This window comes from Adiantum capillus-veneris, chromosome 3, assembly GCF_014529385.1.
Source record: "Adiantum capillus-veneris isolate H3 chromosome 3, ASM1452938v2, whole genome shotgun sequence".
Lineage (NCBI taxonomy): Eukaryota > Viridiplantae > Streptophyta > Polypodiopsida > Polypodiales > Pteridaceae > Adiantum > Adiantum capillus-veneris.
Window position 1 is genome coordinate 170,550,010 of NC_140933.1, and position 25,826 is coordinate 170,575,835.

General features: G+C 45.5%; 1 protein-coding gene across 1 annotated transcript; it reads right to left on the reverse strand.

Annotated features, from left to right (window-relative positions):
- Window positions 1-25,376, reverse strand: LOC147462178 (VAMP-like protein YKT61). Its single transcript, XM_086502878.1, has 6 exons — window positions 25,029-25,376; window positions 24,523-24,620; window positions 807-911; window positions 657-722; window positions 479-565; window positions 1-389 (listed from the first exon to the last, which is right to left on the reverse strand). Exons 1-6 carry the CDS (start codon window positions 25,219-25,221, stop codon window positions 339-341), a joined length of 600 nt encoding a protein of 199 aa, XP_086359004.1. The 5' UTR covers window positions 25,222-25,376; the 3' UTR covers window positions 1-338.
- Window positions 25,377-25,826: the final 450 nt, after the last annotated feature.

Sequence of the window (25,826 nt, forward strand, 5' to 3'; positions counted from 1 at the left end):
TTTGTTCACCGCCTTCATCATGAGCCGAAACAATATCTGCTTCCAATACATACAGAAAATACTTGAAAGAATCACTTAGGACGACATGAAAATTTGCTTGAGGGCCGCTCAACTAATGATTGTACATTATTCCACGTAAACCAAAGAACTACGAATGGAATTACTCCAAGGCCATCCAAGCCCTGTGCACCCCTGAAATCGAAGATATACAATACCCCGCCTTGATGTAAATCATAAATGGATCTCCAATTGACCCAGACTAGAAGACCTAAAAGGTAATAAGTTACATTATGAAGCTTTGGTTGGGGCAAAAAGCAGATTGCGAAAGACAATTTCATTCACAAAATTGTACAGCACTGGTTTGCCTTTTTTGCCTGCTTGTAGAATACCTGCAACAAGTTATGCAAAATCAATCTTCAAGAGAAACACTTGACAGATACCTTCAGCAAAATAATGAGAACCGTGGACCAAAATTCACCTGGGATGCCATGCTCAAGTCCGAACTCTTCTCAACAAGAGAATCCAGCTTTTCCCCTCGCTCAAGGACACTGTCAATAGTCCGGTGCTGCACAGAAGTACCAAACTTTTTTAGTCCTGAAGCTGAGACCAGACATTCTAAGCAGCGAAACCTTGTTGTCATTGACAAAAATGCCGACCAGAATATGCTTCGTCTCATCTAATTCCCGCTGTATTTTCAGAAGTTTGTCGGCTTCTGTAGGATCCTGCCAAGGCCAAACAAAATCTATTCACAACCTTGAAAAGAGAGCTTGCATGCTACCTACTCGGGTTCCTCTCATTCAACATACCTGATACTTGACTAAGGCTTCATTCAAGAAGGGCCAAGACTCTGCTTTGTCTGCTGCGACGGTTAACCAAGAATTTCCAAAAACTCGTTCATACTCATCCAGTACCTAAATGCAACACAATAAAAGATCAAAATATGTTCACAAACTGCTTTCTTGACAGATTCGAAAGGCACATAGAACAACATTGAAGTGTTGAGTGCACAACGAAATACTAAGTTCATGGGGCGAGAGAAAAACTAGCAGCTACTAAGTTCATGGGGCGAGAGAGAAACTAGCAGCTACTAAGTTCATGGGGCGAGAAAGAAACCAGCAGACCCTTAGCTAGACTGAGGCCTTAAGAAATAAGACCCTCCCATTTGCAAATATTGTGTAGATGATTTGACCAGACTAGGGACCCGTATCGCCATGTAGTGCAGTATCGTCAAGTGTTATTTGCCGAAGAAGTAAGGGACCCCATACTATCGTCCAAGGATTTGGACTGACACTAGAGGGTACAGCCCTATCGTGGTTCCAAAGCTTGCAAGTTTACAACCCAATATCTTGTTCGACTTCAAAATATTAGTCCAAGTTATTAAAGCCATACTGGACAAAACTGGTATATGTTCACAATGCCTAGAATCTAGAAACGCCACACAAGGACGGGTACAGCCACAAAGAAGCCCTCACTCACAAGATCTAGACAGGAAACCCAAGAGATCACCTCCAAAACTCTAACCAAAGGGTGTTTATGTCCTTTTTCTGCATTTAAAATTCAGAGACATAATGAATTGCGGCCTGTTCCACGATATATTCTACCATATCTTCTCAAGCAGTTCACTTAACAAATCAACATGTTCATCTCAACATCTATGTAACATGTATGATAGTCACATTTTTCACTGTGATGTCCCTAAAGCTCATCGTTACAGGTTGGAAAGTAAGGCTCACAGAAACTCGCTGTATACATAGTACAGTTCGAAGGGTGGGGTGACGGATGGAGAACCGAAAAGTAAAACTAAGGGTTCACAGCAGCTATCATACCACTAAAAGTAGGTCCACCCATGGGATCCAATGTAAGGGGGTGATGTGGAGAAGGCCTCTATAAACTCTGGGCTCTGAACAGCTCACACTGGAGCCTTGTCGCACTACCAACTTGGCCACTGCAAATCAATGTTCAACGGCAAGCATTTTGGGACTAGATGGTGCACAACTGTTGGATGTTGGGAGCAGACAGTCGCAATATAGTTCCTAGATTAATAGGACCAGGATAGAGAGGCTATTCCAAAGCTGGCAGTCCAGAGAGCTTTGTGTCGGAGTATGTTGCCGAAGAGAGAAATGAAATGAAATGAAATGTTATATTAACGTCTTCAAAAGGCCATAATGACCTATGAGACCCGAAAGTTACAAAGTGGTGGATCTGATACAAAGTCAGAGTAACAAAATAACCTAACAACAGTACAAAACAAAGATATTTACTATGGGGTCCTAAGTTGATCGATGTGAACCAAGCAAAAGACCAAGCAAAAAATGGGTGGCTTGTTGGGATAGCTGAATCACAAGAGATCTAGCATCGGTCGTTGGCGAATCTCATCAAATTCCTCCATGGTTAGTAGTCTGACCGGGCGTCCTGCATGTCTGGCCAGCGTGCTCTGAATTTTCTGTCGTAGCCTCCGTCGATGTTGTGTAGTTCTTCGCAGTCGTGGGCGCCTGGATTTCCCCAGTTCAATCGCTCAGTCAATCAGTGTGCCTCTGGTATGAGACGAGGGGGAGCTCTGCTGTGGGACTGGCTCTTGCGGCTGTCCCGTGTCTGCTCTGAAGAAGTCTGTGATCCGTCTTTGAGACTCGCTAGCCTCGCCATTCATCAGGCTATCTCTGTGTCTGCGCAACTCGAGCAAGAACAAACACAGGCATCTCTGATCTTCGTATCCCATGACTCTTGAGAGTGGTCCAAAACCTTCTCTGAACAAGCAATGGAAGCGGCCTCGTATCTCGTAGTAGACGGGGCAACGACATGTATAGTGTAGCTCTGTCTCAGGTTCCATGTTACACAAGGGGCATGTCCTGTCCTCTGCTGGTACTCCGCTGTATCTCCCCGTCTCAATCCGCAACTGGTGAGAAGATGTGCGTAACTGGCCAATAGCACATCGTATCCCATGAGACAAGTGGGTATCCATGTATCTGGGTCTCGCCACAAAACCATCTTCCGTAAGCTGGAGAAGGTGGTCTTTGTAAAAAGCCATCTTCGTGCCCAATTCCTGTGCTGGTTGTATCCATGTCCTTCTGGTGTCTAGCTGGGTCAGGTCTTGGCGTATGAGCTTGGTGATCTCTGACTGTGTAAGGGTGAGAGATGGTGCATCCAATGAGTAATGGAATGGTGGCAGCCGGTCTATGCTGAACCCATGTGCCTGAAACCATGATGTCATCTCCCCATACCAGCATGTTGTATCTCCTTGTATGGCTAACTGTCGAGAGGCTTCAAGTGCTATGCGAGCATATCTGTCTCGAGGAAGTGCCCATGTGCGGTTTATGAAGGAGACTGATCTGGTGAGCGCCTCCACCACAAGTGGGGGGGCCGCTAGCTCTGCTCGGATAATGGCCCGTGGTACTGATGCCTTGGCTCTAATGAGCCGCGAGATCATAGAGACGATAGGTTTCTCCATGTTCCCCCATCCGTCTGAGCGACCCGTCCTTCCGTGGTGATCCAGTGAAGGTCCCCATATCTCGGTTCCATAGAGCAATGCTGAAGCCACCAAGGTGTCAAAGAGCCAGAGCTTCGTCCGGGGCTCCTGAAACTGAACCTGCGAACACATCCTCTCCAATCTACCCAATGCTGCGTGGGCTCTGGTAAGTGAGTGAGAATGTAGGTCCGCCAAAAACCACTCCAAGGTAAGTGTAAGCGTCTGTGTACTCCACAGTCTCCTGGCCGTATGTGAGTGTGGGTGCTGACCTCCTGATCCACTGTGGGGTGGTATTAAACACCATAACCTTGCTTTTACCCAGGTTGACAGACAAACCACTTTCGTGGGCAAACGTATGCAGAGCATCCAATTGACGTTGCATTCCCTCTGGGGATTCGGAGATCAACACTATGTCATCAGCATATAACAAAAGTGGAATCCATGTCCCTGTCAACTGAGCACCTTTATCCCCATCGCTGTCAATGTAGTCAGAAATCTCATCCACATACATACCGAAAAGAGTGGGAGAGAGCGGGCAGCCCTGCTTCACCCCAATAGTGGAGTGAACCGGTGTAGAAAGTCCCTCCGGGGTGCGTACATGCCCTACTACTGATCTGTACAATGCCATGATCCCCCAAATGAGTTCTGTGGATACTCCCATTCCTGTAATCTGCGCATCAGTCTAGCTCTGGGTACCGTGTCGAAAGCTTTGCGAAAGTCCACAAAGCTACAATAGATCCGTCTCCCATGAGATCTGCCTTCCTCGATGATGGCCCTGAGTGTTAGGATATGGTCAAGAGTAGAGAAGCCTCTCCTGAATCCTACCTGCCCAGTTGCACGTATTCCTTCCCTCTCTGGCCATCTACTCAGCTGTTGCTCAAGAATGGATGCATACAACCGTGCCAGTGTGTGCCCAATCATAATAGTGCGATAATTCCCAGGCTCCATGGGGTCTCCTGATTTGAAGATAGGTACGATTGTAGATAGGCTCCAAGTGTCCGGTAGGCCCTCACACATGGCACGGTTAAACATAACTGCTAGAAGCTCTGTTAGTAGGTCTTTGGCATGCATGAAATGCTCAACTACTAGGCCCTCATGATCATATGCTCTCCCAGTCTTCATCCTGTCAATGGCTTTCTTCACCATCTCAGCAGTGAAAAAGACACATGTATGTGGGCATGGGTCGGGGGGGTTGGGGAGGGGCGGCTGTCCACGTACTGTGTACAAAGATGATGCGTACTGACCCCAGGTCCCTGTGGAGGAAATAGCGGGGGACTGCTCATGAAAGAGCCGCCACGCCTCACGCAAGTCTTGACTCAAGAATAGCTGATATAGATCCTGCTCGAGTCTAGCCAAAAAAGCCCTCTTCTTCCGCCGCACCAGGCGTCGGAAGTCCATCTGTGACTGTCTGTGAGTGACGTCCCCCAACAGCACCTCCCTCTGAAGTCTGGCTCTAGTCTGGCGGCACTCCTCATCGTACCAGCTGTTCTGAGGCATGCTCCCAAATCGGCGGCTCTGCTCAGGCTGGGTGTGTGGGTATGCTTCAGCTGCTGCCTCATGTAGTGTCTGTGTCAGTATAGTAGTTAGCTCCTCCAGAGGTTGCCCCGGGTCCTCAGTGCATAGGCGTCTGTAGATTCCGTCCATGTATACAGAGTCCGTCTCCCTTGTGAATGTGTAGCGAGTAGGGACTGCTACTCGTGGCCTGTGTGCTGCACTGAAATGGAAGGAGATGGTCATTGACACCAGAGCATGATCCACCGCCACTCCGACCGGTCTGGGCCCAACTGTGAGATCCTCAATACTAGAGATGAGATTCGCTTGTGCCATGACATAGTCCACCATGCTGGCTCCATGTCTGTGTGGGAAGCAAGTAAAGCCTCTCGCAGCAGGAAATCTCTGTAGGCCGTTCAAGATGGCCAATCCATGTGCAGTGCCCATGTCTATCAGGTGTCGCCCATACTCAGTATATTCCATATCGTGTGATAGTCTCGAAAGGCCCGTCTCTGCCACATCTATCTCTCTTAGCATCTCCTCTGAAGTATCATAAAACACTGCCTGGTGATGGGCAGTCCTAGCATTGAAGTCCCCGAGGATGATAATGTCACCGTCCCTAGAGAACTCCCATATGTCACCATCCAAAATAGAGAAAGGGGACTGTCCTTTGGGTGGTGCATACACTGATGTACTCGGGGGAAAGTAACAAATAGCTAGATAGAGGTATCTGCCTGTCTCTGCTTTCAGTCTCACCCACATGTACCTAGCATGCTCGTCCCTGCGGGCTATATGTATCAGTGGCTGCAGATCCTCTCTAAATAACATTGTCACTCCTCCCGAGCCCCGCCCTCTGTGCTCTGAGCGTGTCTCCTGTCTGTAGGCTGTCTCCCACCTATATCCACTGATGTGAGGCATGGATTGCGGAGGGGCCTGGTGTGTCTCAGAGTAGAAGATGATGTCTCTTCCATTAAAGCTATCCTCAAAAGCACCCACATCAAGACGCATAGATCCATTGCAGTTCCAGGCAGCTACTTTGAGTGTGGTCCCATAAGTTTCGCACCGTCATGTGGAGCGTCGCTCAAGTATTACCACTTTTCCGTCTCGGTAAAAAGCGATCTTGCCTTTTCCCCTTGCCGCTCTAATCTCCGGCATTACTTCCTGCATATGAGCGATCTGCGAGAGGGTGAGATCGTCCCCAAGAAAGATGCCAGTCTCTTTAAGAGTCTCTTTAAGAGGTGGTCTTTTCTTCAAGAATGACTTCTTTGATTCCATGGAGGGAAAACGGAGGATGAGTGCTCTTTCTTTTGAGGTTTCTCCACTGCCTCTATTTTTCTTTATGTTGCCCACTCTCCATGCCCTTGTGTGTGTCGGCTCATGAATCCCCATCAAGGCTGTGAGTTCTTTTACTTCTTCGTCCACATTGCCTTTGTCTGTAAGACCGCAAATTCTCACATGTAAAGCGCGCACCCTTCTTCTCTGCTCCTCCTCTAGTGTCTGGTTAATGATGTTGTTGGGTGTGGACCTGGGCATTATCTCCTTGTCTTTTCCTTTCTTGGCCACCTTGATCCATTTCTCGCCTTCGTCTGCCTTCTGTTGGGTTTTGGTAAGAACATCCACCCAAGAAGTCGTCATTTCTTTGTGCTGTTCTTCTCCCTCTTTGATGGCCCGTACTTGTTCCTTGATCGTGTTAATTACTGAGGGTTGCAGTTCGCCCTCTTCCAGTGTGTTTCTTGATCGGGCTTCGACAAGTTCTTTCTTGAGTGACGTGATCTCTTCCTCTTGGGTCGTCACTCGGTCTTCCAACGTGCTTATCTTGCTCTCTTGGATCAGCACACGTCCTTCGAGAATGTTTATTGTGCCCCAGAGATTGCGGTTCATCTTGGTGATGGTCTCCGTCATTTCCTCTTTGCATTTTCGAATGGCATCCTCTAGGGGGTCAGCTTTTTCGTTCGTCTTCCTCATGTTTGATCGTCGTCCGCAAGGGGGTTAGATGCGCGTGTGCACCCACTCTAGCAGCACGCGCCGCACTGGATGTACGTGTGCACCCACACTGGCGGCGATCGCGACGAGCGGCGGAGCGCGAGGCGGTGTGGCCCGGTGCCCTCAATATGTTCAGCTCTGTGTGTGTGTGTGTGTGTGTGTGTGTGTGTGTGTGTGTGTGTGTGTGTGTGTGTGTGTGTGTGTGTGTGTGTGTGTGTGTGTGTGTGTGTGTGTGTGTGTGTGTGCGCGCGCCTTGAAAACAAAAGTGAAGGAGAGGGGGGGGAGGGGGGGTGTAGAAATGAAATGTTATACTAAAGTCCTCAAAAGGCCATAATGACCTATGGGGCCCAAAAGTTAAAAAGTGGTGGGAGCGGGGACGGGAGAGGGAGAGAGAGAGAGAGAGAGAGAGAGAGAGAGAGAGAGAGAGAGAGAGAGGCAGCACGATAGAGTAAAACGCGGGAGGGGGGGCAGCGGGTGGGGGGAGAGAGAGAGGCAGTACGATAGAGTTAAAAAGGGGGTTAAAAAGTTAGTACATTAAAAGATTAAAAGCTTAAAAAGTTAAAAGGTTAATGGGGTTGAAAGGTTTAAAAGCTTTAAAGGTTAAAAAGAGAGAGAGAGAGAGAGAGAGAGAGAGAGAGAGAGAGAGAGACAGTGCGATAGAGAGAGAGAGAGAAACAATAATGTGTGTGTGTGTATGAGAGAGAGAGAGAGAGAGAGAGAGAGAGAGAGAGATTTGCGGCTCAAAACTGTGGAAAACAGCTGGTGGAGCATCTTCCTTCCCTATTTGATCAACTGCAGCAGCCAGCCGGGTGCTGTTTGTCGACCCATCACAGCCTCTGCGCCGTTCCTTGTCTTTGCCAGCCTTTTGCCCTCTTGCAATCCAACCCCACTTTCAACGTGCGCGCACACACACATCCTACACTTTCGTGGGTTTCGAGGGGTGAGGTGAAAAGGTTAGTGAGTGAGTGTTGGGATTGGGTATTTGCAGTTTACAGCAGGCTCTACTTTCTGGAGTGTTATGGTACTATCATTTCTCATCTCAAAAGATCTATAGCACAAGATTGGTGACCGTATTGAGGTTCTCTCTCAAAGGGACTGTTGGCTGTCTGGTCGAAAGCACCTACGCTTGAGTCAAGATCCGAGAGTAGCTAAAGTGCAATCTAGCCGCTTCGGATGAAGGCACGGTGGAGGACGCCATCCTAATGGACAGAGGTACCTTCATTGCTGTTTTCTCATCACAGGAGCTTCCCTCTAGGGCCATCAGCCGCACTCTCTTGCTTTCAAAAACAAACTGATTTTTCTACATCCGTGGTATGATAATTTTACATTAGCTGCTTTTGAGGACAAATTGTATAATGTGCAACGGAAGTGATTTATGGTGAACGCTCACGATGAGTGCTCACTGCGTATTCAAGGTTCCTTTCACTGCATGAGAGAGTTCCTTTTACTTCATGTGAGAGATGTGCAACAGACTAGAGAGAGAAGAGAAAATGATATTGTGAGTGAAGGTTCTGTGAGTGATACAGAGAAGAAGATTAACACCGAAAGGTATTTGCTTTAGATTGCACAAATGCTGATACAATGGTCCTAGATGTTGATATGCACATGGGATCTTGCTGATGATGCTTGGTTTTGCGAGGATAAGGGCTGAAATGCAAAAACGTTAGTGGAATTGATGGGATCTGCAACCATCGTTGAGGCTATGGCTGATGTCAAGGGTGGGCTGAAAACTGAAAAAACGCTGGCTGATCTGAGGGCTGAATCTAAAAACGCTGGTGTGAGTGGCTCTGTGACGGTACAGCAAGGTTATGGCTGAAAACTAAAGCTGGTACTGATGGGGTGTTGTAGGCTGATTTCATGATGTATGCTGATTCTCGTGCAAAAACGGTACAGGATGCTGGGTGCGGAGGCTAGCAAAACGCCAAGGAGATGGTGCTCTGCTCTGAGGACGCTATATGCCCATGGGGGTGCTGACTTACGATCAAGTGGTGACCTTTATATCTAATAAATGCTGGGTCAGACAATCTCACAATTAAATCCCACAATTTGGCTCTTACAAGAGGTGCTTCATATGCAATTAATTTCCTAGAGTTGGCACTAATGACTATGGGAACACTCCCAAGTGCCTACACCTAGCAGGTAGTGGTTGTGCTCATGTGCAATTCGGGGGCATGCAACTAATCAGAGGGTTGGATGTGCACGTGACAAGATGCCGAGTCCCTAAATACCTTGTAAATAATGCTTTCCAAAGCTCCCTATACAGTTTTGGTTGTCGCTAGATATGTTGAGGCAAATGGGTTCTATTTTTGGGATTCCATTTATGTACATAGTACAAACCCACACATCTGTGCTCCACAAAGTTTCTAGATACCATCACTTTTGAGTGGAAAAGGGTGTTACACTTGCAGAAAACTGTGGTTACGCGTAGATTGAACCAGTGCCTTGGATGTCATGAGACGGGGCATGGATTGCCTTAGAGGGTGACAACAGAGACAGACTTGTCCCGACTCGCACGAGGATGGCCTCATAGCCACAACAGAACCAATATAGTTCTACAAACCACAAGGACTCTGCACGACAACATGATAGAAATCAGAGGGTAGATGTACATGTGACAACATGCCAACATTGTAAATATTGCTTTCCAAAGCTATCTACAAGTTTTGGTTGCTAGGTATGTTGAGGCAAATGGGTTCTATTTTTGGGATTATGTACTTAGTACAAACCCACACATCTGTGCTCCACAAAGTTTCTAGATACCATCACTTTTGAGTGGAAAAGGGTGTTACACTCATAGAAAATTGTGGTTACGGGTAGATTGAACCAGTGCCTTAGATGTCATGAGATGGGGCATGGATTGCCTTAGATGGTGACAACAGAGACAGACTTGTCGCACGAGGATGGCCTCACAGCCACAACGGACCCAATATCGTTCTACACAACACAAGGACTCTGCACGACAGCATGATAGAAATTAGAGGGGTCACAATCAAAAGCTACATAGTGTCGATTAGTGAAGCCGGCCTATAGCCTTACTAGAGGGCGGTAAACTTTAGCTTTCACTCGTAACTATGTCGTCGAAATTTCCCTGCACTTTATGACACAAAGAAACTTCACAATTGAACTTGTAACTAGAATTCACAATGTCAAAACAATCCACGACTTAGTAGCTAGAGCACTCCCAAGTAGACAATAACACTATGTAGGCCCCAAAGACTGGCGCCCCTTTCGGTACTTCTTTATTCAATTGCAAATAAACAACCCGAACACTTACACCAAACTCTCACCAAGCTGTCCAAACCTGTCCAGGGCTGAAATTGCAGGTTTTCGAGCCAATTTCAGCAACATAACGGTGCCAAAACCCCTGTCAGTCAAAGTACACGTCTAGGATTGTCAAAACCTTTGACCTTTGCTCTATTGAAGTGAACTCAGTTGGGGAATACGTGGGTTGTAAACCAAAGGCTTCAAGGTAAAGCTGCACTACATTTATTCACTCTATTAGTTCACTGTCACGTGACACATCCAACCCTATGTGTCCGTGGACAAGCTACAGCATGACCATCCAGTGCATTAGACCTATTTTCCTTATTTTTAACATTTTTCACTTATTATTTTTAAGTGACTTTTGTTGGGAACTAGGTAGGGCAATTTTGCTAAGATAATATATAAGCAAACCTATTGCTAGGCTTATCTGGCAGAAGAGAGACAGGGCACAGGCAAGCAATTGCAGCAGGCATCTACCTCTCTCTCTCTCTCAAGCAAGACCAACCCAAGAACCTTGGCGTTTTCTCTCATGAGCACAGCCAGCGTTTTCAGCACTTAGACTCGGTGTTTTTTCAGCCCATACACCTGGCGCTCCCAGCATAATAGCCAGCGTTTGTGAAGCTGCAGTTTTCAGCGATTTTCGGTCCGCTGTCCCAGCGATTTCAGCCCCCCATTAGCGGCGTTTTTGGACTTGGACAGCCAGCGTTTTTCAGCAATAAGGACCAGCAACTAAAGCCAGCAAAAACAGCGATCTATCCACCATCAGATCCAGTGTTTTTGGACCAGTACAGCAGCGGTTTTACACCTGCAGAGCAGTTAGTGCTTTTGGACCAGCAAGGGGCAGCGTTTTGCGACAGCAAATCAGCCCATAAGGTATAGCAAAAGGAAAGTCAGTTCAGCCAATCACAGTTGTCGTCCTGTCGTCTGTACAGCATTCAGTTTTCAGCCTTAGCATCACTTAGAGTTGCATCAGTGTCTTGTACCAGATTTGTGCAATCAATAGCGTAGACCTCTCTCCATGGCGAGAGAGGGGCCCTTGGAGGAGGGTTTTACAACTTTCCGGTGTCGTATTCTCTTCTCTTTCTATCTCTCAGTCTCAGCACCTTTATTCACAGTGTTCATCACTTTGTTTGTGTCCATTGCACTCTCTCACTAAAGGAACGGAAGGCTCTCCCTTCCGTAAGTAAAAGGAAACCTTGAGCACAGTTCGGAGCACTCATCTTGAGCAAAGTTTCAACATTCACTTCCGCTGCAAGTTACATTGGTCTCAGAGCTTTGGCAATGTTCTGTATCACTCAAGAAAAGAACCACAAATTATCTTTTTGCTTGTTGCGGTCGCACGTAACCCAAGTCCACTTGGGCGTGTCAATTTCTAATCGTGTTTTTGAAGAGTGACAGGAAACCCAAGAAAGAAGGGCTTGTCCAGCCTCCCCTTGTGCCTCTTTTCACTCATTGAGAGTGAACCGTGCACTTAGCGACCGGCCAATCGACGTGAGGTGGGAAAAAGCAACCTTGGTGTGAGCGCAAGGCCGCCAAGGGGTGCGCCCGTGGAAAAGAGCACAACTCGGGTGAAGTGAAGATCCTTCTCTAACACAGATTGCAAGCGAAAGAAGAACCTCAAGAACCTTAAGAACTCAAGATCCCCAAGAACCCAAGACCCACAAGAACCCAAGTTCCTTGTGAACTTAAGAACCCAAGACTTCAAGTGTATGGTCATCACCCGAAGCGGAATGGATACTTCGCATGGAGGTGGTGAGCATGGGAGTGGTGAAGAAGAGTTTTCCCCACCAGGAGGTTTTCCCGACCCTCCTCCTTCGCCATCTACGCCATGAGTTCTACCGAATCCTATAGAGGCTTTGATCAAGTCGATGATGGACATGATGGCACAACAAGAAGCCAAATCACGTTGCCTTGAAGCACGAGCGCGAAGCACGCGAAGAAAGACGAGCGGCCTTGGAGGCCGATCGTGAGGCACAAAGAGAATTACGCATGCAAGAGTTTGTACGACATGTTCTCGCCTCGAAGTCTGAGCTAGCGAAAGATGTTGGTAGTTCATCAAGTGGCGCAAGCCGAGATTCGGACTCCAACAACCGAGTCACAGAGAAGATCCAATTCAGTAAGTATGATGGTAAGATGGATGCTACGGTTATTCATTCTTGGTTGCATCAATTTGATGTTTATTTTGCGACAACTAAGAAGACAGGAAATAGCAAGGTTTTGACGGCAACTATGTACCTTGCCGGTGATGTCATCAATTGGTACCACGCATGGCAAGAGGCACAGTTAGCAACGCACCTAGAGGAAGCCGATGAATTCACGCCCCTTTCCTTCAATTGGGCCGACTTCCAAGACAAGCTCAAAGCGCGGTTTATGCCACCACAGTACCTCGCACGATTGAAGGACAATTGGTGCGGTCTCAAGCAAAATGGTATGCCAGTTATGTCTTTCTCTAATTGTGTTTTGCAGCATTCAATTACGCAAATCGGATGCGGAGCGCAAGGAGGCATTCCTTTATGGATTGGACGAGTATATCAAGTATGATGTCGAGGTGCTTGAGCCAATCGATCTCAACAAGGCGATAGCGATTGCTCTCGCACAGGAGATGAAGCACAACAAGGGAAAGCCTAAGGAAAACAAGACTTCCACAAGTACCTCTAAGACTTCTCCGACTTCTCAAAACGGTAAGAACGGTAAGAATGGTAAGAACGGTAACTCTTCTAACCAATCTTCCAATAGTCTCTCAGAAAAGAATTCTCAAAATGAACCTAAGGGTAAAGCTAACACAATTGCTAAACCTAAATTTTAGGAGGATACATCACATCGGAAAGAGCAAAGCACTTATCCTAAGGAAGGTCGTTGTTTCCATTGTCACATTAAGGGTCACGTAAAAAGAACATGTCCTAAGCTTGACTCTAATGAATCTAAAGAATCCACATAACCCACTTCCTCTATCAATGCAATAAACGACAACACGAGTGTGCCCCAAGTTCCTCATGACCCTCCCATTGATGAGTTTCTCATTAAATGTTATGGTCATATGACGGGGCAACGTTCTGTCATATTGTTTGACCCAGGCAATATCCATGATGTGATTAGTCCCTCTCTTGTTGAGAGAGCCCGCCTAGAGGTTAGTCAGAAATCTCCTCTCAAGGTCTTTTGCTTCACTCCCGGTATGGACTCTCTCATCAAAAGAGTGCCTTGATGTGTTGTTTACGGGTCAACGGGCCACTTTCCATAGAAAAATTTTAGTCTCTCTTCTCTCAGGATGTGATATGATTTTGGGCATTAGATGGTCTCGTGAGCGTAACCCTCTCATTGATTGGGCGGAAACTACGTTCACTTTCAATGCCAAAAGTGACTCTCCCATTGTCATTCGTGGAGAGCAAGTTGTTCATTCTTCATCTCTCATTTCTAATGTGCAGGCGAAGATTGAAAGGATCCAGATGTTGCTAAATTGGCTTTATCCGACAGAAAAATAATTCTAAATGAATTATTGGATTTATAAGTGAGAGGGTTTTCTCGCTTGGAACACCTAATTCTAAATGAATTATTGGAATTTTAAGTGAGGGTTTTTCTCACTGGAGACATCCGAGTACAGAGTATTCCTAGTGCATCATTCAAAGTAATGACGGGAGCACTGTGAACGGGAATATCTGTAAGGCCACCAAGAACGGATACTTTTGATACATCACATCAGATGGGTGACAGGGAGCATCGGGAAGAAGTATCCGACCATCCGGAAATGGACATCTTTGATGCGTCATAGGATGGGTGACAGAGCATCACGAAGGAGATTGTACCGTAAGTTCGGTAGGAAAGGACTAGGTGATGGGTATTCCTGATGCGTCACAAGGTGGGTGACAGGTGCATCGGAAAGGAAATATCCATAGTCAAGAGGAAATTTCGAACTGTGTTGGAATTGTGCACAAGAAAAAGCAAGCACTTGAATGAAGATGGGTTCAGAGGAAACTTTGAGGAAAAACAGATGCTTTCCCGTGAGGAAGTCTATGTCTGCATTGCAACTATGCGTGAGATTGCATCCAAGGACGCTTAGGAAGTGCTGTGAAAGTATTGTTTTTAACTTATAAGCTTTTATTGAGTTTTTGGGTAGATTCAGACTATTTTTAAAATACGACGGCGCCCACTTAATAAGTGGGAGCCATCTAATATATAAGGCAAGAGATCAGCAAATGTTTTCTCTCTTTCTTTTTCTGACAAAACAGCGAAAAAAAAAAATTTAAAAAAAAAAAAAAACAGCCGCAATCTCTATGCGAGCAGCTATTTGTGCCCGTGGCCAAGAGCTATAAAAGCATCACATGCCCTCACTCAGGGGAGGATCAGTTTTTTGCAAGGAGATGCTGCTGCAGATTTCATCCGCAAAGAAGACATTGCCGGTGATGCCCATGGCTGCCCCAAGTGTACCAGACGTCACCAGGACCCAATGCGCGAGTTCCCTCGCGAAGAAGTGCCTAAGGAGCATGTTTCCATCGCGACATGATGTTTTTCTCTGTTTTCAGCCCATAAACGTCGTAAACGGGGCTGATTTACGAGAAGGAACCCGAGAACACTCTTCTTTTGTGTGTAGGATTGGAAGAGAGGATTTTCTATGCAGAGATCTCTTCCAGGGAATTGCTTTTCGCGAACCGAGTTGCGTTTCGAGCGTCGAGACTTTGAAGGTAACAATTTTCATGTTATGATCACTGAGTATTTGATTGCAGGTGTACTTCCTCTTCGTGAGGGAGTAGGAGCAGAGGAAGGCATGAGCCTCTGCAGGAGAAAAGCGCTCTGAGGAACTAGAGCCAAATCAACCCAAGGGTTTGGTACCCGAGTTTGGGAAGTAGATCCATGGATCGGAGAGAGGTAGTCTCTCAAGTTGTGATCCGGAAGTTGGGATTCCCAAGCAAGGACTTCGTGTCCGGAAAAGTAGAGTTGTTATGCGGGAAGAGGACTCTGGAAACAGAGTTGGAAAAGAGAGTTGCAGGGATGTCATGCCCTGATTCTGGAAGGTGAGATCCAGAGGCGAGAACCTTGGTTCTCAAGGATTTGGAATAAGGAACGGAAGTTCCTTGGAATAGGGTTTTGCCCTAGGAATCGGAAGCCAAGGCTTCCGGGAACCATCAAGTCTTATTCTAGAACGAACGTGGTAATACGTTCGGTTCAAGTGCTTGTATAGACTTCTCCTCAGTAATAAAGATACTATTACGAGGGGAGACCAACCCATCTTCTGGTCCCTAGTACTGTGTCGATCTTCTCACTCTCTATCTCTCTCTCTATCTATTTCTCTCTATATCCTTTGGCTTCAGTAATAAGTGATAAATTCTATTTATCCGAATGTATTTTATATTGTTATGCGCTCCCGTTTGTGACAATTCAGGAGACGGAGACTCTCTCAGTCTCGTCTTCTCCAAAGCACGACACACAAGATTTGCATGATGATAAGCATGATGATTTGGATGACAATGACAAGCATGATGATTTGCATGATGATCACGATGTGATTTCTCACGAGCATGATGATTTGTATGATCAAGACGTGATTGTTCACAAGGATGATGGTTTAGTTGATGCTTTTTCGAAGCTAACCTCGTTGCAAATTCGATCAATCACGAAGAATCAATCTTGGCTTTCGAGTCAAGGTCCACAGCACCCCCACAGGCAGATTCGATCGATCACGAAGAACCGATCTTGGCTCTCGAGCCTAGGTCCAGAGAACCCTCACAGGAAGTATTATGTGTACGAATGATTAGTCAGCAAACATTGTACGAGTGTTTCATTCGTGATCGTTTCCTGTATTTTAGTCAGCGTCTTTATGTGATCCCTTTTCCTAGGCATGACATATTGTACGTTGAGCACGATTCACTCATGGATGAGCACGGATGTATGCGGATTTCTCATGAAACGATGAAATGTTTGCATTCTAGGAAGTCACATTCGATGTCTCTTCCTTGGCATGACAAAGTCGCACAAGAAGAATTGAGCATCAAGCATCTGCATGTCCATTGTGATTTGCACAGTTGATTGATTTAGATCAGAAAGACGAGTTTGGATTCCATGTTTTGCATGTGTTTGATGAACGGTTTGGCACTCCGTCTCTTGTTTCATCTACATTGCATGCACAGTCTTTTAGGAAGATTAGATTTTTTCCAGTCACTTTACATGGAATGGGTATGTTCATGTTTTTCGGTTGAAAGAGTTTTCAAGAATTTTCAGCCTCGGAGATTCTTGAAGAAGGTAGACGCATGACTATGGACAAAGATGAAGCATTGAAGGAGCTACAGATGACTTTGTGTCGCTTTCGACGCGGCCCAAAGAAGCAAGCGTTGCAGACCTTTATGAAGTTCAAGTATCGCACGATCCACACATAAGAGTGGGCCGGCGAAGAGTCCTTTCCAGGATTCCGGATGTTATTGGCGATCTCCCTCGACGCCATACAGTTCGGTACCAATACCTCACTTTGAAAAAGAGGGGATGTCACGTGACACATCCAACTCTATGTGTCCGTGGACAAGCTACAGCATGACCAAGGTTCAGTTTAGTCAAGTCACTCTAGAATAGGAAGTGATCTTGCACTTTTGTGACTGTTCGCAGACCGTGCATGACCAGACACTTAGATTAGATGCATATCCTCTGGTTGCACACAGCATGATCATCAGCATTACCATCAGAATCCATCTGGAGCATTTTCCAGTGCATTAGACCTATTTTTCCTATTTTTGACATTTTTCACTTATTATTTTTAAGTGACTTTTGTTGGGAACTAGGTAGGGCAATTTTGCTAAGATAATATATAAGCAAACCTAGTGCTAGGCTTATCTGCACCATAACCAGCGTTTGTGAAGCTGCAGTTTTCAGCGATTTTCAGTCTGCTGTCCCAGCGATTTCAGCCCCCCATTAGCGGCGTTTTTGGACCTGGACAGCCAGCATTTCTCAGCAATAAGGACCAGCAACTAAAGCCAGCAAAAACAGCGCTCTATCCACCATCAGATCCAGTGTTTTTGGACCAATATAGAAGCGTTTTTACACATACAGCAGTTAGCGCTTTTGGACCAGCAAGGGGCAGCGTTTTGCGACAGCAAATCAGCCCATAAGGAATAGCAGAAGGAAAGTCAGTTCAGCCATTCACAATCGTTGTCCTGTCGTCTGTACAGCATTCAGTTTTCAGCCTTAGCATGCCTCGGTGTCTTGTACCAGATTTGTGCAATCAATAGCGTAGACCTCTCTCGCCATCGAGAGAGGGGCCCTTGGAGAAGGGTTTTACAACTTTCCCGTGTCGTTCTCTCTTCTCTTTCTATCTCTCAATCTCAGCACCTTTATTCACAGTGCTCACCACTTTGTTTGTGTCTATTGCACTCTCTCACTAAAGGAACGGAAGGCTCTCCCTTCCGTAAGTAAAAGGAAACCTTGAGCACAATTCGGAGCACTCATCTTGAGCAAAGTTCAACATTCACTTCCGCTGCAAGTTACATTCACTCTCTTCCATCCACTTTGCATCCATAGGTGAATAGTTTTTGAACTTCACCAAATAACCTCTAGCAACTTTTCCCTTAAATTTTTTGTCTTTATGTGCCAAAATCTGCTCAAGTACCAAGATCCCATCAAGTTCCTCAACTTCACGCTGATCTTCATTTCACACATCTCCCACAAAAGGTCTTAGAAGACTCACATGAAACGCATTAAGGATCTTCCAATTGTCTGGCAATTTCAGTCTGTATCCAACATCGTTGATCTTGTCGATCACTCGAAAAGGCCCATAGTAGCACATGTTGGGCTTTGGAAACGACCTTTCCTTGCCCAACATCTTCTTTAATCTTGCCTTTTCAAATCACAATAGAATCCAATCACCAGGTGAAAACAAGAGTTCACGTCGATGACAATCAACAACCCTTTTCTGCTTTGCCTCAGACTTCTCCAAAGGCAAGCTTAATTTTCTTATACATTTCATTGATAATTTCTACCTATCGATCTCCTTCAAAAATCTTATCTTCTGTATGCAAAATGGGAGGACCTTTTTGCCACCCTCTAACAATTTCAAAGGGTGCCTTGCCTGTTGACGAATGCATTGTATTGTTGTATGCATACTCAAGCAAAGGTAAATTGTTGTTCCCACTTGCCCTTATTGTCTGACACTTTGTACTTTTGACAAGCTCACGTTTTGAGTTTTTAGCAATCAGACTCCGCAATAGACCCCCAAACCTCGCAGATCTCACCTTCCCGCAGCAGATCCTCGCCGCACGGTCAGATCCAGCGCAGTTTGCAGATTCAGCCCGGAGAACGCGGATTTCAACATCTGCGTTTTTAGCGCGTCGTCGTTGCATCGTCGTCATCGACATCATCACCGACATAAGAGTCAAAATTCAGCAGATAAAGATTTGCAGATTTCAGCCATTAGCATTTTCAAATTTCAACCCGTCTCGTCGTCGTCCTCATTGTCGTTGACATCGTTGGCAAGTCCAAGCATTGTAGAGATTTGTGCAATCAATAGCATAGATGGCGAGAGAGGGGCCCTTGGAGGAGGGTTTGACAACTTGTCTGGTGTCGTATTCTTCTCTCTCTATCTCTCGGTCTCAGCACCTTCATTCACACTGTTCACCACTTTGTTTATGTCCATTGCACTCTCTCACTAAAGGAACGGAAGGCTCTCCCTTCCGTAAGTAAAAGGAACCTTGAGCACAGTTTGGAGCACTCATCTTGGGCAAAGTTCAACATTCACTTCCGCTGCACCTTACACACAATCTGGTAAATAGGGGAAAATAGGGAGAGAGTAGAAAGGGGGGCACCGGATGCCCATAGGCTCAAGGGGAAAAATATACCAAGGCTGAGGAATGCTATTCCCAGCCTGCAGGACAACTGGATACCATGGAACCAAGCCCAAAACCGAGCTACACATGACCAGACAGCAATCTGGTCCAAAAGCTGGCGCTGAAATCAACCGACAAAAAATATGAAAATCCGTACAGTTGCCACGTCAACAGCCAACGCAGAGTGCGACGTCCGTACAGCCTGCCAGCGTGAATTACGAGCAATCCGTACAATCTAAGCCACATCAGCAATTCGCTATGCAAATCATCAATGTGTGTGTGTGTGTGTATGTGTGTGTGTGTGTGTGTGTGAGTTGCTTTATTTTATTATTATGCCCTAGGCACTGGATAGTGAGGTAGAGGTGGAATAGGCAAAGCAGCCCCAGACAGACCTCTTCAGGAGAGATTAATAAATCAGGATCGAGAGGATGTTCCAGTATAGCTCGACAAACTTGAAGAGCATGAGGACCAGTAGTCGAAGGCATTTAAGGATCACCCTTGGGTACCCCAAGATAGGATAGTTTAACAACCTTTGGATTCTTTGGGGATCTAGCCGTAGGTGCCTCTTAAGCAAGCGCTTTTGGGGGTGAGCAGGAGAGTGAGTTTCCTCAATTTGCAAAGGAGTTTGACTATTCAGCATGTTTTACATCACCAACAAATGTCCAAATTTTGTCTGCCCAGTTCTTTGCGATTGGTTTGTGGAGATTTCTAGATGCATCTTTGAGGAGTGGGTCACTATGTGTCGACATATATTTCCTGCGGGCCGTCGGATTTTCCTCCATCTAGATGGAGCACCCATGATCAGATCAAAGTGCGGGTTTTCCATGAGGGTTTCTTGTGGACGAGGGAGGCTGACTATGATACCTTACAAGAGCAAACAATGGTTGAGACCAACTACTTCATAGATATCAAACTTCTCTTTTCAAACTTGCCCCTTCTTAAAAGCAAGGGACCATTATTAATGAGCTCAGGAAATGCGTCGCCTATTTTTACAAGCGCCGCTTTGTAACTGTAGAGTTTTACATGAAAGAAGATTTCTAGATGCATCTTTGAGGAGCGGGCCACTATGTGTCGACATATGTTTCCAGCAGTTGTCAGGAGGCCATCGGATTTTCCTTGATCCAAATAGAGTCCTCGTGATCAAATCCAAAGTAAGGTTTTCCATGAGGGCTTCTTGTGGACGAAGGAGGCTGACTATGATACCTTACAAGAGCAGACACTGGTTGAGGCCAACTACTTCATAGATATCAAACTTCTCTTCTCAAACTTGCCCTTTCTTGAGGGCAAGGGACCACCATTAATGAGCTCAAAAAATATGTTGCCTATATTTACAAGCGCCGATTTGTAACCGTAGAGTTTTGCATGAAAATATCAACTTTGCATGGTCTGTGGAGACTTCTACATGCATCTTTGAAGAGTGGGTCACTATGTGTCAACTAATTTTCCTACGGTTGTCAGAAGGCCGTTGTCACAAGACGGGCACCACATGCTAATAGAAAAGAAACATACTAAACAGACTTTGAGCACTTCAATAACAACTGAACTGAGAGAGAGAGAGACGACACGCGACACGGAGTGGTGGAATTCCACCCCAGAGAGTATTGGCCCCAAACCCTGACGCCTCTTTTAGTATTTCTTTATATTGCATCATCAAAGTACAAGCCGGTACTCGACTTTGCACCTTCTCCAGGAAGCATGCCAGAGAATGAGCCCTTAGCACATCTTTAAAGGCCCTTGGCCTATGAAAAGCGGTTTACATGAAAAGCCTTCAAACTCAAAAGCTTTTGGTCCAAAGGCAATGCCAAAAAGCTTCCAGAGTAATTTACAAAAATCTGTAATGTCAACGCATTTTGCGGAAATCTGCTACATCAACACTGTCAGCGCAAATTGCGAAGATCCGTACAGTTTTGAAACGTCATCAACTATTGGCGCAAGTCTTTCTTTGTGTGTGTGTGGGTCGTGCTTTATTTTAATCCTTTGTGTCACTTGGGGCCCCATCGGACGGGGTCCACATAAGTTGGTAGGACTTCTTCTGTTACTTCTTCTTCTTAGGATTTAGGCCCCTCGGTTGACAGCTGTAAGTTGGCTCCATTCTTCAAGGCTTTGATACGTTAGCAGTTTGTGACATCTCCCCTTCTTGAAAGAGAGTAATCGTCCGCAATTACAACATATCTGCAAAACAACTCAAGTTAGCTCAAAAATTTCTGAGGGACAATCAATTTGCTCTTTTTGTTAAGGAGTTAGCTTCTCCTTTTGGCTCTTTTGATCAAGGAGTTGGCTTCTCCTTTCGTCCAGATTGGAACTCTCGATACTCCGACGTAGTAAAATTAGCCATCACACCCAAACCGCACTCATCTTCCAAGGGTGTCTTGATGCACTAAAATGACATACCCAAGCAATCTCATCCAATTAGGAATATTCAATGGTTGGCACATCACAATGCAGCACAAATGCTCACATATGCATGTTACAAGACATAGAAACATAAAGCCGCCGATGAACACTCCTCCCGCATAACCTAACAAGGGCCGGGCCGCGAGATATTCAACGACTCCCTCGTCACTCCTCCCGCATAACCTAACAAGGGCCGGGCCAGGAGATATTCAACGACTCCCTCATCAATCCTCCCACATAACCTAAAAAGGTCCGGGCCAGGAGATATAGAGGCCTTTTACAACCAAACACCCCCCAAGCCGCACCTTGCGTCGTTTGGAGGTGCTGAGAGTAACCACTACTCAGACTTCTTAATACTCCTCCCACATAACCATCCAGGTCCGGGCTGGGAGTCACAACAACAAAAATTATTTTACAAGCATACAACCAAACGCTCCCCAGGCATCGGCCTGCGTCGTTCGGAGGTTTTCTAACATACAACGGAACACCCCCCAGACATCGGCTTCCGTCGTTCCGAGGTTTTCAAACATGCAACGAAACGCTCCCCAAGCATCGGCCTGCATCGTTCCAAGGTTCAAACAATACCAAAACAGTATTTCTCACTTCTCCACCTGGGAGTTAAAATCACCAATCAAGGAAACCAGTATTAAAACCAGAGTCAAACATTTCAAATCGACACAGGTTCAAAACAGATACCATCCATTTCAAACAAATTCCAAGAGGATCACCAAACAAGTTCTCAATCAAATTTCAAACTTAAAAAGCAATCTCGACATAAGTCGAGCTCGAAAGTCGGTTGACTTTCCATCCTGAAACCTGCACCAAAAATTAGGATTAGGTTCATTCCATAAGGTCATAGCCGAGCACAGCATGGTCCATCGGCTCTTGGACAGACAGTGTTTCTTTGGCGGCGATTGTAGTCCCAAGATAGCAATCGCATTGGACCTCCAAGGTCATCTGCTCGTGAAGGGACATCTACGGAGAGATGTCGAGAAATTTCAAGTTCTAATCTGCTAGGGTTTCCATGGCAAGCATTTCAGGATACCCCACTCTGCCAGAAGTTGCACTCCGAAGAAAGATTTCAGAAACCATATAACTTCAGGCAAAAAATTTCTTGAAAGCTTGCCAAGTCCTTGGACTCTAGAGTGTGCGGCCTGCTATAGACGTCAAGAAAAACAGTGACTCGAAACAAATCTGGATCCTTCTCTTGCAAGTGATCTTTATGACTTATGCCCTGTAAGCCATGAGCAATGAAGACGAGAGCGCGCCCGATGCACGATGAATGAACAGTGGGAGTGGCTAATAAGTCCGAGGTCGGGACCCAAAGATACTTCAAATAAAATTCCACTAGACTTTTGGAAGCGCCGGTTTGCTCTGTCTGCTCTTTGGTACGACCGGTATGCTTTCAGAAAAGCACACGCCTGATGCTCTAATACCACTGTCACAAGACGGGCACCACCTACCAATAGAAAAGAACAGACTGAACAGACTTTTAGCACTTCAATAATAACTGAATTGAGAGAGAGACGACGCGCGACACGGAGTGGCCGAATTCCACCTCAGAGAGTATTGGCCCCAAACCTTGGTGCCCCTTTCGGTATTTCTTTATATTGCATCATCAAAGTACAAGCCAATACTCCAGCCTCTGCACCTTCTCCAGGAAGCATGCCAGAGAATGAGCCCTTAGCACATACTTAAAGGCCCTTGGCCTATGAAAGCAATTTACATGAAAAGCCTTCAAATTCAAAAGCTTCTAGTCCAAAAGAAATGCCAAAAAGCTACCAACGTAATTTACGAAAATTCGTACAACCTGCCACGTCAGTATGTTAGCGCGTTTTGCGAAAATCTGCCACGTCAGCACTATCAACGCAAATTGCGGAGATCCGTACAGACCTGCCACGTCATCAGCTTTTGGCGCAAGTCTTTCTTTGCGTGTGTGTGTACGTGAGACCTGCTTTATTTTAATCCTTTATTTTAACCCCGTAAGTTGGTAGGACTTCTTCTTCTGTTACTTGTTCTTCTTAGGGTTAAAGCCCCTCAGCCGACATCTGTAAGTTGCCTCCATTCTTCAGGGCTTTGACACGTCAGCAGTTTGTGGCAGCCGTCAAATTTTCCTTGATCCAGATAGAGCACCCATGATCAAATCTAAAGTGCGGGTTTTCCATGAGGGTTTCTTGTGGATAAGGGAGGCTGACTATGAAACCTTACAAGAGCAAACAATGATTTGAGACGAACTACTTCATGATTATCAGACTTCTCTTTTCAAACTTGCCCTTTCTTGAGAGCAAGGGACCACCATTAATGAGCTCAGGAAATACGTAGATTGTATTAACAAGCGCCGATTTGTAACCATAGAGTTTTCAGAGGGTATGCAACTAATCAAAGGGTTAGATGTGACCGTGATAAGATGCCAAGTCCCTAAATACCTTGTAAATATTGCTTTCCAAAGCTATCTGCACAATTTTGGTTGGTAGATATGTTGAGGCACATGGGTTCTATTTTTGGCATTCCATTTATGTACTTAGTACAAACCCACATATCTGTGCTCTACAAAAATTCTAGATACCATCACTTTTGAGTGGAAAAGGGTGTCACACTTGCAAAAAAATGTGGTTACGAGTACCAGTGCCTTGGATGTGATGAGATGGGGCATCTGGTGAGGGATTGCCCTAAAGAGTGACAACACAGACAGACGAGGATGGCCCAATAGAGTTCTACACAACACGAGGACTCGGCACAACAACATGATAGAATCAGAAGGGTCATAGTCAACAGCTACATAGTGTTGATCAGACATTGACAAAGAAAGACAAGCAAGTAGGAAAATGCAAGCTATCCTTGTGTACAAAGGTAGTGAGGCAGAGGTTGGATGAGGCATAGCAACCCTAGATAGACACCCTTTCTTGAAAGCAAGAAACCACCATTAATGAGCTAAGGAAATACGTTGCATATATTTACAAGAGAGAATTTGTAACTTTTCATGAAAAGATCAATAAGTGCCATTTAGTCTCATCGCACAAGATATTTAGTGGCTCACAATAATTAAGACATAAAATCACCTTTTACAATGACTCCAATTGCATGGCAAAGCAAAGTTACCTCACACATTAGAACAAAATTCTTACATACCTTACTCACAACTGAAAAAGCACTCCGCATGGGGTATTGAGCATCAACAAAAGCAACACCACATAGCCCATTTCGATTGTAGGCATGCACCATGTACTCTAAAAAGAGAAAAACAGTAACTTCATTAGAGAGCCTTACACTCAATCCTCCAATTACAATATTACATGGAAATCACAAGATAATCGATTCCACAATATCAAAAACTGAGACTTTCAAAACCCCCATTGATCAAAACTCTACATCATGATCAAGTCCCTAAATGCAACTTCAGCTTTGAAACTAGCTCACGGAGCATAAGGCAAGTAATCGGATGCGAGGACCATCTGAGGCAGGCCTCCACAAATGCACACAAAAAAGGCTACGTGAGGGCAACTTACGCCTTCTACATTTCGTTAATTGGACAGTCAAAGTGCATGGGTACGTCAAATGCACTTGAGAGGGAACAACAGGGGGTGGGGGAGGCGGGGAGAGAGAGAGAGAGAGAGAGAGAGAGAGAGAGAGAGAACCTTCTTGTTGAACCGATTGGCGTTGGCCAGAGGGGGTGCGTTTGGCAATAGTGCGGGCAACAAAGACTATAAACTCTTTGGCACTGGGTCGCTGGAAGTAGTTAAAATGGGAAACATCAGAGGCATTGGCCAGCACCTTAGCCTCCTCCGCTCCCCCCAAGCACTTGAGCACCACGAGGGCAGTGATCTTCATCTCTCTCTCTCTCTCTCTCTCTCTCTCTCCGACACACACACACACACACACACACACACACACAGATCGTTTCCTTCTTGCGAGATCTGCTATCGTTATAACACAGCTTTCGTTGCACTCAATGTTTTGATTGCCCTCATCATCAAGGTCCGACTCTATTTAGCACGCTAAATAATCACGAAACCTCCGAGGGACGGAGGCAGCCCTATATAATTTAGGGAAAATTACCAAAATACACCTCTTATTTGTGGAAATTCCCAAAATACCCCTGAAATTTAAAGAATTCCCATATTACCCCCAACATTTTGTCATAAATTCCCCAAATACCCTTCAAATTTTCCAAAATTCCCAAAATACCCCTGGTTGTGAGATTAAATTTCTCCAAAGATAGAAAAACTTTGTAGATTTACATAAGAAGACTGGTTGTTTATCAATACAAGATGCTAAAAGTAGAATTTGAGCTGATTATGTAGGCTTCGGAGATGAATCACTTCATTATTTTTAGACATTATTGCCTTTTTTGCGAGGTAATTTGCGACAAATTACATGCTAAGCACTCAAAAACGAATTGCAATTGTCAAATAGGAATGAAGATTAGAAATCTT

Excerpts from the sequence above, each read along its gene's own strand:
- LOC147462178 (XM_086502878.1), bottom strand. The coding sequence starts at position 25,221 with ATGAAGATCACTGCCCTCGTGGTGCTCAAGTGCTTGGGGGGAGCGGAG. Across the intron at positions 912-24,522 it reads CTTTTTCAGTTGTGAGTAAG|GTACTGGATGAGTATGAACG; the intron begins GTATGTAAGAAT and ends TGTTGCATTTAG. Across the intron at positions 566-656 it reads ATGAGACGAAGCATATTCTG|CACCGGACTATTGACAGTGT; the intron begins GTCGGCATTTTT and ends ACTTCTGTGCAG.